The sequence below is a fragment of the Platalea leucorodia genome, assembly GCF_965183815.1.
Source record: "Platalea leucorodia genome assembly, chromosome: W".
Classification (NCBI taxonomy): domain Eukaryota; kingdom Metazoa; phylum Chordata; class Aves; order Pelecaniformes; family Threskiornithidae; genus Platalea; species Platalea leucorodia.
The window spans coordinates 46,863,858-46,882,977 of record NC_138859.1 but is presented as its reverse complement, the minus strand read 5'-3'; the positions used below and the strand labels follow the sequence as shown (position 1 = coordinate 46,882,977).

At 42.6% G+C, this 19,120-nt stretch overlaps 1 protein-coding gene across 1 annotated transcript; it reads left to right on the top strand.

Moving 5' to 3' along the window:
- Positions 1–3,742: 3,742 nt before the first annotated feature.
- On the top strand, positions 3,743–17,155 carry LOC309601862 (complexin-4). The gene is made up of 3 exons (XM_082335074.1): positions 3,743–4,055; positions 6,064–6,151; positions 16,595–17,155. The coding sequence occupies exons 1-3, from the start codon at positions 3,889–3,891 to the stop codon at positions 16,820–16,822; spliced, it is 483 nt and encodes a 160-aa protein (XP_082191200.1). The 5' UTR covers positions 3,743–3,888; the 3' UTR covers positions 16,823–17,155.
- The last annotated feature ends 1,965 nt before the right edge of the window (positions 17,156–19,120 follow it).

Genomic DNA, 19,120 nt, shown 5'->3' with positions numbered 1-19,120 from the left:
TAGCAGCTGTCTGTATGTTTTCATTAAGCCTGTGATCCCTATAATCAACAAAAAGCAGTTAAGTGGTTTGTAAGTTCAATATATAGGCAGTAGTTAAAGCACCTGTCAGGAACGGGAATTATTCTGGAGGTGCTGGTCCTTGTTGACACCCAAGGTAGGTGCTCAAAACTTGATGTTTAGGTACTCTCTAAGCAGTTGGTTCCTCATCAGTCTGAGTGTTGATTCATTATTTGTATACACAGATTTGTGATAAATATCTAAACCCACAATGAAGTGAGCAATTTACTAGCTAGCTATGTAGTGTCTTCCAAAGTTTTGTCACTAGTCTCTTCTGTGTTTCTCAGCAGTTTCCAGTGCTAATAAGGCCAGTAACTTTTAAAGCACTTTTTGTTATCTTCAGTTTTGAATCTAACGTTGGAAAGCCTTTTGCTGTTAGGAAGGTTCATGAGACCTCTCTCAAGACCTGGAGGGCAAGATCTCTCAGGTTCTCAGCAATCCCTTCCCAAGCCAGTTTTCAGCTTTCTTGCCACCTTGGCCAATTCTGTGAAAGCATCTCTTTTAGGCAGAAGGTGATGTTAGCAAAATTTCTGTAAGGATCAAAGTCTACAGCCAAGACTTGTGCCCAAAGATAGGGAAGCTTCTTTTCAGTGAAGACCAATAGCACAAAGTTTAACAGATGCACTTCCCATACACTTGCAGAAGACTATGAGACCTGATGCTGGAAAAATCAGTGCTGCGTGTTGTGTTTTCAAAGTGCACAGTACAGGAAAATACGACAAAAACTGGTCAGTTTTTGGGAAACAGGAAAAAACTGGTGCTCCCTGTTCCAGTTAGGAGAATTTTAAATAAAGATGAGCCAACCACTGCAAGTGAACTCAAGGGGCGTTTGGCACTAAATAGAGATGTTGTGGGACAGCATACTAACATTTAATCAAGTGGCTGTCAAAGCACAGAGAAGATGCTAACAACCAAAAGTTCTGTTTATCTGATCTTAAACTTCTCTTGTAAGATGCTTTTCTGTAATGCCTACTGTACTGTTAACTGAACTCACGTGTGTTTTAAGATCAGTGCATAAACGGTGCCAATATACTACTTTAACCTGTTCAATGGTTATTGCAAGCTGCTGAAAACCTGTACATGGTTCATGCAGTATTTCTTGGCCCCGTTTGTGCCATGGACTTGTATAAGATACAGCTTGGCTATGGAGCTGAAGCAGATTGAGAAGATGCTCTTCCAACTTCTGATGTCCACGTTGCCGGTTTCGGTTGTTAGCGTTGTGTTGTAAGCAGTGGATATGAAGGTCAGCAAGACCAAAACCTTTATCCAAAGTTGTGATGCCCTCTTTCTGTAGCCACCATCTATTTCTGGACTGAATTGACCAAGCACCTTCTCCCCTCACTTAAGATTTTCTGTCTCCCGCTCTTGAGATCCACTATGTTCTGAGGAGTGTGGGGCAAGTCACGTATGTGAGTCAGGCTGTCAGGCTGTAGTTCAGGAACTAGGGACTGTCTGGTTTTGTTTGTTTGTTTGTTTGTTTGTTTCTGTCTCCAGAGGCTTGTTCTTGGAGCAGTATTTAACTTAAATAATTTTCTAGAAATAACCCTTTGTTTTAATTTCTTCCTTTTAAAGTTGACTGCATAACAGAGAGGGGCTCTTGTGGTCTTGTTCTGGGTCATGGGGTTGCCACGACTGCTCATCCAAAGACTGTCCTTCTGAAAGAGATGCTAGATTAGGCCTGTTCGCAGGACTTTTCAAACACCAGCAAAATGAGCAAGGTCTTTCTCGTTCTAAGCAGGAGGCAAAAGGGTTGCAGGTTAGAACCATGTCTGCTTGTCCATATTGTCGCCAGGCTGGGAAAATGGTATAAAAGTATCACTGAGCAGAGTTGGACAGCACTTACCAGATGATACCTACACAGTGATACGGCAATGGCACGGGTCATGCCTGCACAGCTACAGCTGACCTGCAGCGGGCCCACAGCCCTAGCTAGGTGTCAGCTCTTCTGAGCAAACACAGCCCTCTCTAAAATGCAGAAGGATGGGAAATAAGGGACGCCGGCAGCAGTTCTGCCCTTTGAATGCCTCAGAGAGGCAGCAAACTGAACCAGGGAAGTCTTTGGGCGTAACAGAAAGTCAGACTGACGTTGCCAGGCCTATTTTGAAGTAACTCTGAGGTAGGAGTAGTGATACCTTATGTATAAACTTAATGCTGGATTTTTCATTTTTAAATAACAAATTTTATTTAATTTTATTCATTCAACTTCAGACTAATGCATGCTCAAGTTTAGCATTCTCTGCTTAAATTGAGATAGCTATCTAATGTCTATGATCTCAGTTCTGTTAGTCATTTGGGCAAGTACAATAGAGTTTTGGTAATCAAGGTCAGAGTTGGTCAGATGTAAAAAGTTGATTCTTCCCACAAATTCTTGCAACTTATGCATAGTTTTGAAAGTGCACAGTGATTATAAAAATCAATTTTTATTTAAGAAAAAGGCTTTCTAGGTATTTGTAGCATATCCAAGTCGTTTTGTTGTGATTTGGAATTCTTGCTTCTGAGTGATACTCTATTTTAAAAGGAAATTTAAAGTTTCTTGTTTAATAACTAATAATCCAGGATTACAGAATGTTTTGCCTTTTTTTTTTATTTTTTTTATAGTAACAGGTCTGCTTTAATTAGAAAGGCTGTGATACAGATTAGGGTATTAGGCAGACTGGAATCCTCCCATCTCTCAGTGAAATTATGAGAGTTCTGGGAGAACCATTTAGATAATCAAAATTACAGAATGTTTCATTAAGGCATGCGCAGTCATAGTAGGATAAATGCTCAAAACACAAAATGATGAACTTTCGCGACCTAGCAGATGGTTTTCTGTCCCAAAATAGCGTATGATCTAGGTAGCAGATCCTGCAAATCTTCACCTGAATAGACCTGGTGAGGCTAATGATGTGAATTAAAGTTTGAAAGATGAGGATCTACACAAGCAGTCCACAAACAAACGATGTCAAGGCTGCATTATAGCAAACAAAAGATATCAAGGCTGTATTATAGCATATAGAATCAGTCAGATTCATTTCTCCTTTACTGACAGTTAGGATTAAAAACACTAGGTGTTCTGTGCAGCACCAGTCAAAGTGGTGATCTAGATGGAGACAGCCTGGGGAAGAGTTGAAATAAACCCTAAGGAATGAAAAGCGGGAAGATATGATTTGCTTTTTTTGTGATTACTTTCTTGAAAAAAAAGTAATGATAGCCATAATGCCCCATTCATCTGTGAGACAAACCAACCATGTGAAAAGTGGATGAAGAAAAATCATTCAATGTATTTTCTGTCCAATGTGATAAATTATTAATGGATAAAACGGATTAGGTTTTTTGCTTAATGAAGGATTCTAGTTTTCAAATCTCATTTGATTGTGTAAATCCAAAAAGGTTTTCTGCTCAGTAGCCCGAATTTTATGATTTTACTATGGCCATTTAGTCAACCAAATTTTTAATTCAGATCCGTTGTGTTCCAGAGAACGTTTTCGTCTCTGTGAAAGTGAGAGTTTCAAGACTGAAGAAGTCAAAATGCTATTGCACACTGTAACTGATTCTTGTGTGTGCGCAATTAGCTTAAGGTTTTAATATAAAAAATAGGTAGCTGCATCTAATGATTTTTTTGGAGTAATCTGAACCATCTGCCTCTAGATATTAAGGAGTTCACTCTTTAATCCAGATTATGGCTGACAAACTGGTTTTGGCATTCACGTTTCACTAGCATTGTGCCCTTGAAGAGCTGATGTGGCTGTAGAAACTCTCTTGCTTACAATTGTTGGTTTTGAAAACGTTTTTGGTTTGGTTTGTCTTTCTTGTAGTTGTTTGTTTATAGCTCCTTTTTTTCTTGAGAAGATGGCCTTTCTAATGAAAAGTATGTTGAGCAACCAGGTAAAGAATTTGGGACTTGGAGGTGGAGGGGAAGAAAGCAAAGAAGAAAGCACTCCTTCTGATCCAGCAGCAGCTGCAGGAATGACCAGAGAGGAGTATGAGGAATATCAAAAGCAAGTGGTTGAGGAGAAGTGAGTACTTGTTCCCTTATTATCAGTATGGGGCTGATTCTTGGTAAATTTGTGCAGATAAAAATAACCCAAGAAAAAGCCAAACATTCACCTCTCTTCCCTTTTCTTAAAGCATAAAAATCTTTGCTAAAGAGAATTTCCAAAATAAAAGTTCACGAACTGGAAATGATAAACTATTATGTTCCCCCCCCCCCCCCCCCTCCATCCTGCAACTCTCTCCTACACTTTCCTGCTATCTCCACACCTTGATGTGCTGCATTCATTCCTAGTTAATGTTACTTTATAAAACTTTTCCATAGGTACAAAGCCATTTGTATTGCAGGAGTTAATTCTAAAACGTGTATGATTCGTTCTCCTAGAGCTCCATGTGGAGTACACTTTCAATACATAATCTTTTCTTGGTCCACATTTATTATGGCAGACATGAAAAAGTAATGAGTGCTATGTTAAATGGATTATATTTATCTAGAGAAAAGTTTTAACATGGTTATTTTTTATAGTTGCATTTTCAGTTATTTTTTCTAAAATCTACTAAATAAAGCAGAACTTTTCAACTGATTAAATCTCAATTTTACTTTGTCTGTGATTATAATCTTTACCACTTGCTGTGTTTAAATATTGAAACAGAAGTAAAATAAAGGACTTAACGTGTAGGAGTTCAAATCATGCATAATTATAAACAAAACAATTTACTTTTAAATCTCAAATGCATCTGTTCCTCTAATGGTCAATTACGTAATGGTTGTGTAAATCCTTCATGTAAGATGATTATAGGTGAAAGGTTAATGACTGATGGAATTTGAGGTATCCGAGTCTGTATTTAGCAGCAGCCATTTCTATCATAAAACCTTGAATAGGTGTAATTTGGTTTGGAACAAAATACGGAATGTTTCGCTATGCATTTTGTCAAGGGATATTTAAAAGAGAAATAACCACTTGCCAGCAGGAAGATGCTTTATTGAGAGTGAGAAGCAAAATGGGATTCCTGGGATAGGGAAAATGCTTGGAAAAAGAATTATTTCTATAATGTTTTCAAGTGTGGCATGTGTCCCTTACATGCTGGACTGTATTGAGGAATCCGTGCAGGAGTACTTCTGAAAATACAGTTTGGAACTATAATAGGAACATTTGAAGTATTTTCAAAGAGAAAAAAATCAGCTGAGTACACTGGTGTGGTTATGTAAATGTGTGTCACAAATCTTTGCCATGGGCAGAGCATCTGCTTCAGGGCTGTCTGGATTTTACCCAGTTTTCAGCTGTACAAGAGTGGAGATCAGAAAAGTAGAAGTGCCTTGCTGGAGTCATACTCAGGCAGAGTTTGGCCTTTGATGTGTGACCATCCTGACTTTGGGTTCTTCTCAAGTTTAGTTTGGTTTTTGTTTTTTTTTTTTTTTTTTTGGTGATTAAACACACAAAAATGCACAGATTGCTGTTTCTCGGGAAAATGTGTAATACAGTTACAGGGCAGTTTTGATACAGAATGATTATCCTCTTAAAGTGTCCTCTACTGTTGGAGATGGGACTCTAGGATAGGTAAACTTTCGGTCTGACCCAGAAAGACCATTCCGCCACTGTGCGCGTGTGGTGTTACACTACGAGATCGTCATGTTTGTAGAACAGGAGCATTGGCAGGCAGCCGCGTCCCTGTAAGTGCCCCGGTGGAATAAGCAAGGAACAAGCATAACTTTTCTGTTCTGCTTATTGGAATTGCTCATTATTATAGTAAGCAATAACAGGTAGTACAGGTACAAACTCCAGACAAGTAGTGTTGGCCTATCCTTCATTCTTCTCAAGACTCAAGGGAACTGTTCTGAGAACAAGCCTGGGGTGCAGGAGGTCTGGGCCCTTAGCATCACTTTATTGATACCACTCCTTGTGTGCCTTTGGACAAGTTACATAACTTTGGGAATAACTCCTGTGTGTAGCTTTCAGCAGCCAAGCAACTGGTTCAGTGTAAAAGACTGTATTTTATTAATATTATGAAGAAATGTTTTTTTCTGATTCCCAGGATGGAAAGAGATGCAGCGTTTGCACAGAAAAAAGCAGAGCGGGCCTGTCTTAGGGTTCATCTGAGAGAAAAGTACAGACTCCCTAAGGTAAGCCTGTAGTTTGTGATCTCCTCTAGTTCAGTGGCCAGTTTTAGAACAAACTGACTACCAACACAGAGTTCTGAAAATGGCAAATTGCCTTCATCAGTGGGATCCCCACTGCAGCCCAGTATGGAAATGGAGGAGGCTGGAGCCATGGGTTTCCCTAGTGACTGCTGCTTTTAGACCCTTTTTTCTCTCTTCAGTAGATGAATCTAATGGAAGGATTCTCGTAATCCCTCTCTACACTGTCAGATCTGAAACAGGTGACTAGGCAAGTTGAGTATCTGGTCTGATTGTGTCTCAGTATGTGTTCTTAGCAACATGCAACAGTTTAAAAAAAAAGCTCTAAGCAAATAAGCAAAGTCCCTGAAAACTCCTCTGCAAGCTGTACATTTGAGTTCTTCTAAACTTCTGAAGGCTTATTTTTACTAGAAGTGCAAGCAAACTGTCCATTCTTTTTTCTTTAGTGCTCCTGACACTGTTTGTCAAATATTCCCAGGAAAACCAAAATATAGACAACAGAAGCTTCAAGCAACAGAGAAATCTGGAAGTTTGTTAAAAGCAGGCAGCAGCTGCAATAGCTTCTGGGTCATGACAGAAAGCATAGTTAGCGTTTAGGCTGATAGTATTTTCCTGACATAAAAACACATGGATACAAACAAGGATAGTTCTCTACTGTATTTAAAGTGTTTTGCTGGTTTAGAGGGAAGACTTGCTCCCTTGTTTATTTTCTGATCGTCTTCCATGTTTTCAGGGATTTAACTGCAGAACTCTTGTCTATCAAAGTACAGGCTTTAGCACTAAGCCTATACTAAACATTCACAGATCTTTTCTATTAAAAAAATAAAAAAGGTAAGAAAAAAAGTTTTGAAACTTGAATATTCTGGAGATGATTTCCTGTTGCAAGATGGTGATGCTTCTATAATGAAGAAAGCTGGTATCTCACCTAGCACCATGGGCTGGAATTGAAGTGAGCTAGGGGAGTGAGAGCCAGAGAAAGATTCTGCAAAAGAATCGGGGAAGATTAGCCCATAGCAGAAACGTTAAGTGAATTCCCAGGAATAACTCATCTTAGAACAGTGGTGTTTTAACTTCTATTAAACTGCTCTTAGCCTGGTTTCTCCTTCATTACTTATAAAAGATTTCTAAAGAGATTTATTTTTCCAGCTTCATTAAGATGTCCTTCACGTACAGTTATGTCAAATATGACTTGAGTGACTTGCTGAAAATTTATCATTTGAGCAAATGTCTCCTGGAAATAATGGCTGTTATCTGGAGTTCTCCAGTTGCTTTTCCCTTTGCAGACAGTGTTATGACTGCCTGATCTGTGTGCTCTCTCGGTTTTTTGTTCCATCTCCTGTAGTCAGCAGAGCTCGGGACTTGCTGGTTCGTTGGTCACATGAAGATAGGGACTTCTTTGTATTTTGGTGCCCTTTTTCGTATCACCCAGCTTCCAAATAGGATGAGATATGTTTAACTAAAGGCCTGGATCCCTGCTCTGTGGCACAGAACTACAAAGGTGTTCAGGTGCTGGTCTCCAAGGGATTGCAAGGAAATTAAGAGCCTATGTGCCCCTGTGAGTGTGAGCCCAGGTAGACAGAAGTCTGGTTATTACATCAGTGTAATTAGAATATTCTAGCAGCATATGGCTCGCATTTCCCAGCCCCTTCTATCCTGGGATGATGCCCGTAGTCAAGGTTGAGAACTATCCATGCCACTTTTTAGTCTATATTAATTAAGCAGCAGTAATGAAATTAACTATCAACAGGGAGTTCAACACATTCAAAATACGCTCAGCTAACAAATTAATAATGCCCCAGGGTACTTCATTCATAATTGCTCAGGGCTACTGTCACAGAGATTACTTAACAGCAGGGAACCAAGAGTCAACCTGAGGCCTGCAGGCACCTACCTTGTTAGGACCCACCTCAAAGAAAAGTTGAGAGAAACGTCTTCCCAGGAGCTGCCAGGTCTTGTGATTTTAGCTTTGTAAAAGCACAAGCATTGTGAAGGGATTGTCTGAGTCTGAAATACCTATCACATCTTCTAGCACCTACAGGAGGAATGTGTTATATACTGAAGTGAGAAAGAAAAATGCAAGGTTGCACAGCTGTACGGACAGGCCCTGTCATCTGAAAGCTGCCGTTATCCCGATTTAGGCTATGTCCTTCACTGGCCGTCAATCACCTGAAAACTTTTGGCAGTTTTTATCTGCTCAGCATTCACCCGAATACTGGTTCTAGTTGGATGAAATAAGTTGTGCTATAAAAGCCGGTCCATAGCCCAAAGTTATCAGTGGAGTAGTTGATGAGGAAAAGAGCTTTGCAAACATTTATTTTTATTGTACTATTTTGCAGGGTTTAAAAGGAGCCACTTTTTCTCTTGGATTTTTTTGGGAAGTTATTCATAATATTTTAAACAAAAAGTTTATAACAAGTCATAGCCACTTCTACACACATCATCTCTGCTACCTTCTTCCACAATGCTGAACCTTTTCAGATAGCTCCTCCAGTTAACACTTCATTCTCCTCAAAGTAAATTAATGAATTCATACGGGGCTCATTCAATAACTTCTGTCTACATCCAGATCTGTGGGGACACTTATGTTGTTTGGCTGTTTGTGAGCAGTGGGCTTAATGGTTCCACTTGTTCCCTGTCCTGTCAGGGGCTTTTGGTGGTGCTTCTGGCCCTAGGTTAGTACAATCCCTCCAGCTTGACAGGAGGAACCAGATGTGAAGGGTTCCTTGTGGAGGACACCTTTTAAGAAGGTCTACTGTTTGCCAGTGAAGGGGTTTTTGTACAGTTTCTTCAGTGCTCTGTGAATCCAGTGCTAAATCTAAACTCCTAAACGAGTCAGTGCTGGGGCATGCCCTCCGGTGCTGGAGTGCCATGGCTCCTGTCGTTAAACTACTTGACAGTCCCTAACACAGTTTTGGTCTGAGCAAACTAGCCCCTTAGATTCCATTACCTGTCATGACTTGGGAGCACAGGCTCCGAGGAATTTTAAAACCTATCTTAGAACCTGCAAGCAATAGAATTGAATATTTATGCATTTTCTGCGGCAAGCACAACTAAACACTAGAACATTTGCAGCCATCTCTGCTGAACTGTTTAAAGAATTTCTCACTGAAACATCAGAAATGCCAGAAGGAAAGGACCCAGCAGTCAAGCAATTAAAGATTAACAAAGTCACCTAGGCTCAGAAAGTGATTATATAATGTAAATGCAAATTGTAAATCTTGTATTTTTTTCTACAGTGTTAGTTTGATGCCATTTCTAACCCTGAGCCGTCAAAGGCCCTCTAGTGCCATGTTCATAAAATTGCACCACTCTTAAACAATGCTTTGCTTGAACCCTAAAGGCAAGTTACAATTTGGATGAAAAGTGAGTCAACCTTTTGACTTAGATAAAATTATACCATCTGTATTTAACCAGTCTGGCAGGCCTCATTCATGATTAAAAAATATATTTTCCTCTAACTTTGAAAACATGTTTTTTGCAACCAAAACCTTGCTAACTGACTTTCCAAGAAAGATAAGTGTATGTCTTAAAAGTGTATGGCAGAGTGTTTTGAGACAGGTACTTGGGGTAAAAAAAGGCAAGGGAAAAAATGATGTGGAGAAACCTCAATTAAGCTACCTCTACTTGCCCTTCAAATGTGTCAGTGTTGAACAAAGCTTTTGTAAGCGAATTTGAAGTGAATACAGTTCTATGTAACAACTCATTTCAGATCAACAAACTCTCTGTAAGGGCATTGGACTTTTAAAATTATCTGAAGGCACAGTTTGTCATCTTCAAAAGTGAAGGCGTGTTGCTACACACCTACAGCTTATTCAAATGACCCCTTTAAATGGAAGTATTATTAGCCTGTGAGTCTTTCCCAGATGGTTATCAAGGTCACACACTTACTTGTACTTGAACTTTGATCTCTTTTTCTCTCCCTAGAGGTGTTGCTGTTATGGCTGCAGGTCCCTCTATAGAAACACACGTGTCTGCACTGTGTCATCTAACATTTCCAGGCGTTATCAAACCTGTGGATCTCCTAGACACTGCGCAGGTCGTCTGCAATGCATCCTGCTTGTCTGGGATGAATCAAAGGCGCTGAGCTCTTTCGGCTCAACAGCGCAGTCCCCCGTGAAGCAGACTGTGCGTATTGCCTGCGCGCAGCATGAGGCCCGTGTGATCGCAGGACCTGGTGTAAGCACAGGATCTGCTCCGTGTGTGTGAGGTTGATATTTGTTCCTGCGGTAGATGTGTTAGGGAATTGTTGGCACTCACTCACAGCTATAGCCTGGCATCAAAAAGACTAGAGAAATGCACCACGTCTTCAGGTTCCCTCCAGGCGGACTATCCACCTGGAAGAGAGACAGGGATATGCCTGGAGAAATACGGATATATGTTGGCTCTGTGCCTGACCAGTGTCATATATAGGGGTAGAAGGAGCAAGGGCAGATTATCCCCTATGCTCTTCTGCATTCATCAGTTGCAATATACTGTTTGTTCTGGGCTGTGGATGCTCAGCATTGTGAAAAGGAAGAGGAAAGCATATCCTGAGGGCAAGTTTAATTACAGAAAGATTAATTATGCGAAAAAATGAAGTGCAAGATTTTAAGTGGTTGATTGGATTGTAGGCCTAAATCTCTAAACACCAGCATTTTAATTAGCAGCTGAGTAGTAAAATATCATTAGGCTTTGTTTTCCTTTTGGAGGCATATGCTGAGCCAGCTACTGAGCAGCATTTCCCCACGGCCTCACCACACTCTGCGAAGCCTGGGCTCTAAATCCCAAGAAGGGCTAATTTCAAAGGCCTCAGGACGCTTATGTGCCCAGGTCTCAACGAAAAGTCAGTGGCGCTGGGTGTCTCTCTGTGATTTTGAAAGTCTCCCATCCGTAGTGCTTTTTTCAGTTCTGAGATGGTGTTCAAGTCTGCACAGTCGCCCTTGGCTGACCTCCGACGGGCGCACTGCCGCCTCATAGCACCCAAGAGCATGCAGGGGTGATCTGCCCCATCTCCAGCAGGATCTTGACTTTGGTATACACTACATGGTCTTTGGGGCCAAATTGCAGTAATAACAGTGGAAGACTTGCCTCCAAGGTACGACAGAATCTCTAAGCCGAAAAAGAAGGTACTAAACATATACTTAGCTTTGCTGATTTATGGCAGTTGCAAGTAAATTTTGCAGGATATGCTTTTCTGCATTTGTGTCTACCTATATAGCATTTCTTAGTTGAAGGTCTGCTTTCTTTTCATCAGCCCTTATGAAAACATATATCAGGAAGAAAATGAAATTATTACATGCATGCTATATGTCCCTGAAAAATATTCAGCTCTGTGATACAACATTATGGCAGCAAAATGCTCTCAGACCTGTGATAATGCATTAACTATTTTGAAAAATGAAAGTCATTTCAGGTAGCCTAGTATGGGATAGAAACCCTGAATATTAGCAGTATCAATCACTAGCACACATTGTAAATGGAAGCATGAAATTCAGGACTAAGCAGGGCCCCCTTTTCAGTGCAAAATCTAAAGCTCCATGGTATCTGGGCCAGATTTATAAGGGAAAGCAGTCCCTTAATGAACCTAATCCTATTAACAGAATTGTCAACTTAGGTTTGTCATCAGAAAGATGTTTTTAGCCATGAGACATTTGATCTATGGACAACTTTTTCATCTTTGGAGTATTCAATGCGTCACCTCCATACAAAACATTTTCAAAAAAATATATAAATACATAAATAAATATTTTAATTAAAAAAAAAAAACAAAACACCAAACTCTCTTATTCACTTACTGCCTTTTTCCTGAACTGGGATCCAGTAATCAATTAACTTCCGCAAGGTCTAAACACAGGGGCTTGAGGTGATGGTGCCTGTGATGCAGGAGAGGAACATCTGACCACAAGCCTGTCCAACCTGTCCAAAGACCTCATCTGCAGCACAGCAGCCTCTCCCCATGGGCCCCGCCACCCCTTTCATGTCACTGATCTGCACGTAAATCCGCCATGTCACCTCGAATGCTGCTGCTCTCTGTCAGAGTATTGTCACATCAGTGCCGTTCTTCTGCCCAAGTATTGGGGGTTGTGTTGTGGTACGGGCATTTCTGGCACCTCAGGAAGGGACTATGTCATCTGCTCCAAGCAGGTGGATCCCTTCCCCTAGTCAAAGCACTTCTGTGGGTGCTGCTCTACAAGATTCTCAGTTACTGAACAGCAGGATGTTTTTCATTCACTGATACTTAGAGGGAAAGAGTATTCAGATGCAATCAGGTGTCTTTTCAATAACAAGTGCTGCTAAAGACATTAAAAAGGAAAGATTCTTGCCATGAAAGGGAGATGTAGTCATGTAATCTCAAGCAGCTCTTGCTCTATTGCACTGTGATGGGAATATTGTTAAGACTTGATTTAATGAATAGCACCATTCCAGAATTAAAGGGTTTTTTACTTGTATGCAGCCATTACATAAGCTCTAGCTGTGCCGCGGGGATGCATATTGACCGGGCAGAAAGAGAAACTTGTCTCAGGAGAAGCTCTTCAGTGCATACAGGCTTTAGATAAGTATCTGAAAACAAGTATTTGCTAAGCTTGAAGAATTCTTTTGCTGATCTAAATGTTTTCTTAATAGGCCAGAGTGAAACAGCTCTGGATCCACTGTGGAAAAATGGAGTCACAATGTGGATGTCAGGGGGCAGTGGGATCAGGATTGCTCCCTGAGAAGGTCCAGGCCAGGGCGATGGGGGACCCCACCACAAGCAGTGCCCTCGCCCACAGGCTCTGAACGCAGCGGGCAGAGCTGGGGCTGGCAGCAGGGTCCAGCGACTGCCCAGTGATCGTCAGGGAAGGCAAAGCATGGTCCGTCTTGGAAAACCAGTCAACAAGCCAGGCTCAGCAGGGGACCACCTCGGCACAGGCACAGCTGTGATGTAGCTTAGGGCAGGGCTGGGGCCCTGACCTGAGCTGAAATGGGGTTTCTGGGCCCCAGGGGTAAGGGGGTTCTTTCTTATTGAAGCCAGTTTGGGCAATGACGTGACGGTGCCTACGAGGCCCTGACAGCTGAGGTGTCAGGCAGCCTCTGCACACCTTCCCTGTGCTCCAAACTGTGAGCCTGGCGTAGGGATGGCACGAGAGGGTGTTTGCCGGGGAGAAGGCTGGTGGTTCCAGCCTGTGGCTCCTCGTACCTACCTGTGAGGTACCTGCAGCCCTCGGATGGCGTAGGTCAGTATGGGCTGCTGTATTCCTTACCAAAAACCCCACTTGCAGGTCAAGGCAAGATGAACTCTGATTTTATATGTAACTGGTACATTATAGGTGATGAATCACAGGATCAGGCCTGGATTCACCTACCTAAGGATCTCTGCACATAGGCGTAGGTAAATTTTATGACAGGATAAGTTAAACTTAAGGAAAGCAGTACATCACATAGTGATGCTGGAAAACAGTTTGGCTCTCCTGTGGATTAGTCTGTGAGCTTTGATCTCTTTTGTTTATAATCAGACTTCATATAAACAGAGTTTACACTGTTGTCTGCTTACACCTGCGTATCATGTAGGTATAAAGAACTCTATATTGCACCTATAACAAAATGGATCTGAGTTGGACTACATCAGATGCGTAATCAGGGTCAAAGACTATTACCAGGCCCTAGGACTCTATCGCCTGTGCTGTTGAATTGTCAGAATAGTGTCTGACCCAGTTTTGGCCTGGGCGCTCTCCCAAGCAGTTCCCAGGGCCAGTTGGGGAGTTAGGACAGGCATTCCCAATAGGCAGTTAGATGGGACCACCCTGTTTGGTAGGGTGAGAGAGTTCAATAGCATCGCAGTGGGTTGTTCCAGGCCAGCTGGCCTTGGGGCAAGAGACTGGTGCCAGGCATATTTAATTTACTAGAATAGATGTTGCTTCTGTGTTCTCAGAGATCCTAAAAGGGTGGCTGAACACTTGCAGAGACCTGGAGACTGTGGAGATGAAAGTCACCAGGAGAGAGGCCATCCAGTCCAGTGCAGGTTTGCCAGGGTCCAGAGGGGCTTTCTGTACGGGTTTGTTCAAGCCCGTGGCCCGAGCTGTCCTGTCCACGAGGTCTGCCTATTTTGGGTGCTCTCCGTAGTCCAAGCCGAGTGTATTCCGATGCAGGGTAGTGCCTCTATTGCTGTCAGAGCCATGTCTGGCCTTGGGCAAGTGACAGTCCCCACATGTGTGCGTGCTGGGACAGCAGGGATCTGCACACCCTGCTTGCGCTCTGATTGCAAGCTGCTGTCGGGAACTAACAGACACGATGCATTTCCAGTGACACATTTCTGATCCTGACTTTCAGAAGTGAGTGCTTGGAGCTGCAGGCTCACTGTGTATTTGGGCACTTGCAGCATTTGCCCGACTTTAAGAACATCCAGTGGGAAAATCTTCTGGTCTCTCATGAGAAAACAAGCTTTAACTTATTTCCAACAGACTTAAAGAAAAACAACAGGTAGAATCAGAAACTTAATGCTACATTTCCATTTCAAATCCAAGTAACAGAACTGGGTCTGTCTGTCAAATTTTAGAAGAAAGAGAAGAGGCCATACATGTCTTCTGTACTTCTTGGCTTGTTGAGCGACCCTACCCTGTTGAAGCTCAGGCTAGGTCTATTCAAGGACAGGCTAAATGCCAAGTGAGCAGAGGCAGGTGACTCGGGCAGAATTGTACTGCTTTAGACTACATCTGAATATGTTATTCTTTGGTCAGAGAACACTTTAAACCCCCAAATTGTGTTGTCCATCACATTTCAGATTTCAGGAGGACAGGGGGCTTTGGTGCAAGAACGTGACAAACAATTGTTCACATCTGTATGGGCATCTTTCCACATAATATACAGTAGTGTGCAGTGATGATGTCTTAAATTATAAATAGTTCTAAAGAGAAGAACATGTGTGATTGTCTGCTTAGGGGGACTTTTTCAGTAATTAACCCAGTATCTTTCGTATTGTCCTCCACTGCTACTTGGGAGAATTTCAGAAGGGCTAACTCCTTTGATAGCCAGCACTTGCTGATTAAAAGCTTAACACATTTTTTCCTGCTACACAATCAATAAAGAATCCCCGCTTGGGATATTGTTTCTAGCTCCCACAGATCTGATAGCAGCGACCCTTACCCAATGGGGTCAAGAGATGTCCTCACCCATTTTAGCCACGTAGTAGTAACAATCATGATACACCTCTCCATATTTTCATAAGAGATATGGGGAGAAATCAAGTTAAAGGGAAGTACAGTTATTGCAAACATAAAGCTGTGCAAATATATCTAACAGTAAATAGTGGCTATGCAGTCAAGCATCCCAGTCTGCCTGTCCTTGCTAAGGCCTGGAACTACACAGACATTGCTCATACATGTCCTTCCAGTCATTCTTGCATTCATTCATTCATGCAAACCCAAGACCCCGCTCACTCCCAAAAACACCTCCTGCTGATAGCATTGCTGCTTATTCTTATCAGGCCTTTGCTGCTGTCATGCCTCATTTTGGAGATGTAATGAGGCATTAATACTTATCTTTGATGTGTGAACTGTGTCAAAATATCCTGTTCTTCTGAACTCTGGATCCATCAGAATCCACCACAAAATGTGAACAAAATCGCCATTGTTTGAAAAATTGACATAGCCCCACTGACAGAGCGTTTCAGCGGGCAGGCAGGAAGCAAGCGTGTGTAGTGCTTACTGCATCTCAGCCCTTTTAATTGCTTAATCAGTTCCTTCTCCTGTCTCCTTTTGCTTTCTCAGACTCACACCCAACCTCCATCCTCTCTTTTGTTGTCTAAGTCCTCCTATTACCCCACTTACCAGCACTGCAACGCTGCTCTGAGTATGTGCCAGGCAGCCCCTGCCCTTCATCACAACTCAGAGATGCAGACCAAAGACCTAGATACAGTTTAGACATGATTTGGGGAAGATGGAGACCTTTTTCCCAGTAATTCTTTCCTGAGTTTAGTGCATCTTTCTTCAGGAAGGCTTCAGTTTAGTGCTGATATCTAAAAATACCCACCACCAAATGAATAGGGGAATGGTAGCCACAGTTTTTCTAAAGCTTCATCAGCCAAATCGCAGAACAGACGACAGCCCAGGCAGTATATTGCAGCATGTCTTTGGTGGATACAAGTAACTTGTGGTGGATTTCCTGCAGTATCGGCATGTTACCACAGTTAACGCATACGGCACAGGTTTCTAAAATGGCAAGTGACACTGCTGAAATCCTTCAAAGAAATACAATTGACATCATTGTCTGAAAAATCTTAGCACTTGTATGGGGCTGATTGAGCCCCTTGAATTCACAAGTTGCATCTAAAATCTTTGACTGAAAAACCTGTGCGTATGTTTTGGTTCTCCCTAAAACAAACAAACAAACGAACAAAAAAGAGACTCATCGGTAGATCCTGGGATAGCAGAAATACTCTCATGTACTGTTTTTATTTTCTGCTTTTTGTATCAGAGTGAATTGGATGAGAATCAAATACAGATGGCTGGAGATGATGTGGGTTTGCCAGAAGACCTTCAGAAGATGGTGGCAGAAGATCAGGTGGAGGAAGAGGACAAGGACTCTATCCTGGGACAGCTGCAGAACATCCAGAATATGGACATGGATGCGATCAAAGAAAAGGCACAAGCCACCTTCACCGAAATGAAACAGGCTGCTGAGCAGAAATGTTCTGTGATGTAGAAGAGACACCACTATCCAAGGGTTGTGAATTCAGTCTTGTCTCACAGGGGCTGCAGAGTGATGGCAGGCAGAGGAATGCACTTAGCTCTGTAGCATTAAATGTAAATATAGAAAAGAGAGAGAGAGACTTTAAAACCCCGAGGCGTGTTAAAATTTACGTGCTGTGACTGCTTAGTGCAAAGCTAGAATAGATCCTTATTTTTTAAACAGAACATTTTTCCCCATGGAAAAAAATGGCTTTAAAAAAGCTAATATTGGGGAAAAAATGTGCCTTTTTCCATTTTTTCAAAGTGATCAAAATGCTATTAAATGTGTATTTTTTTAGCACAATTCTTCTTCTGATGCATAACATATAGGTAACCACTCATTTAATACTGCTTTCAGAAATAAATACGTATATTTCTAATAAAAACATGTCTGTTTCAAACATTTTGAAACAAACCCAGTATTCAAATGTTGACATTTTCTGCAAAAACTTAAAAAAAAAAGGTTTTGACCATCTCTGTACTAAATATAGCAAAAGGCAAGAAGTGAAGCATACAACTTTACAGCTTGGAACAAAAATGTCATCATATATAGAACTGAGTGAGGACTTGCAGGAAACCAAGGTTTGGTAGCTATCGGCAAACCATGGTGAGTGAGCTTTCATTTCACAGCCTCTCCGTCTTCAAATGCAGTTCAAACCTCAAGTGACAGCAGTGTCCCTCTGCTTGGCTGCTATGTGTGCCAAATTCTGGGGCTTGGGGTACCAGCAAATTACTTGTATAGGCTAAAATGAGCCCACCACATTTATTCTAAGAGTTAACTCCATACAAGGCTAAACCTTGTATCTGGCCCACCTGGAAGATTACACAGGGTAGGGCACCTAAAGCCTGAGAAAAAGCATGGCTTTCACTAGTGCTAAATCTGAGTCTGTGGGACACGCAGGATCCAGTTCAATGGTTTTAGATTCAGGACCAAGCAAGATTTTCTTTGCTGTTGTTTACAGAGTTTTTTTCTGGGGAAAACCTAAGTAGGTGCTGGCCTGATTGCCTCCCACTCCCCAACAAGCGGAGCTGATGCTGGCTAAGAGTTGGAGGAGCGCGGCCCCGTACAGAGCAGCTGGCTGGTTGTTACGGGATGGCTGCTCGCTGCAGCCTCCAGTGCTGCCAGGGACCCAGCCCGGGGGCCCTAAGCAGCCTGGGCAAGCAATGATGGGCCAGCACAGGTCATCTCCACCAGCGCTATGGAGCAGGGTCCTGTGGTTAAGGCACAGTGTAGCATCAGTCTGTCTCTGCACTTGCATAACCATAATAGTTACCGTGCATGATAAGGCACACAAAAGCCGTACAGCCCTTGCACGGGGATGATGTATACAATACTACTCCCGAGGGGCTCAGATATTCTGTAAAATGAAGGACTTTGTAAGTTCTCCAAGAACTGGCCTATGAATGAAATTTGCAAATGAATACATGTAGCACCTTCCCTCAGGTTTGTAAGTCTCTCTCTCTCCTCCCCCCAATCAAGTAAAAATATTCATTTTAAATGAATAAATGCACTAAGTATGGTTTGTCTCTTTTCTTTCTTTCTCTCTTTTCCTCCCTCCCTCCCTCCTGCCTTCCTTCCTTTTCTCCTTCCGTCTTTTCACTCTCTTGTCTCTTTCCCTGCCCTCCCCTTCCCTCCCCCTTTTCTCTCATCCTTTCTTCCTCAATCCTGGCCTCAGGTATTGGTCTGTGAAGTGCAAAAGATACAATCCAAGGCACTCCAGAGGTGAAATCCACTCTGTCCAGAGCCCCCTTTGCCTGGGTTGGTCATGTCCTCCGGCCCCACAGAACGCTGGTGGCTCTGCCAAGCCCCTGTGCTTTACTGAGAGCAGCTGGGTGATCCCATGGACCGGCTTTCTGGAAGGTCCCATCACCAACAGGGAGGATCCACTGGGGGTTGCAGAAAACAGCTGGGTGTCCCCAGTATTAGGTACAGGAAAATCCTTTGTATCTGGTGACGTAAACCATGTCTTGGAAACACCTTTATTGCCTCCATTGGTCATGCCCTGGGCGCACCCACCATGAGAGGACTTAGTCACCCTAGCTGGCAGCCCCAGCTAACACCTCTTGCTGCTGCCGGCCCAGGTGGAGCAAGGCCGGCTGCAGCTGAGGGTGTGCATGGCTGCACCGGGCCTGGTTGCCGACAGCTTCAGAAGCAGCTCCCGGGTGAAGTGCAATACTGCTGTGGAGAGACCACAGCATGCGCTTGGTAAAACTGTGGTTTCACCAGGTAGCCCACCATGCCTGAGCGGTGCAGAGCAGCTTCCCACACGTG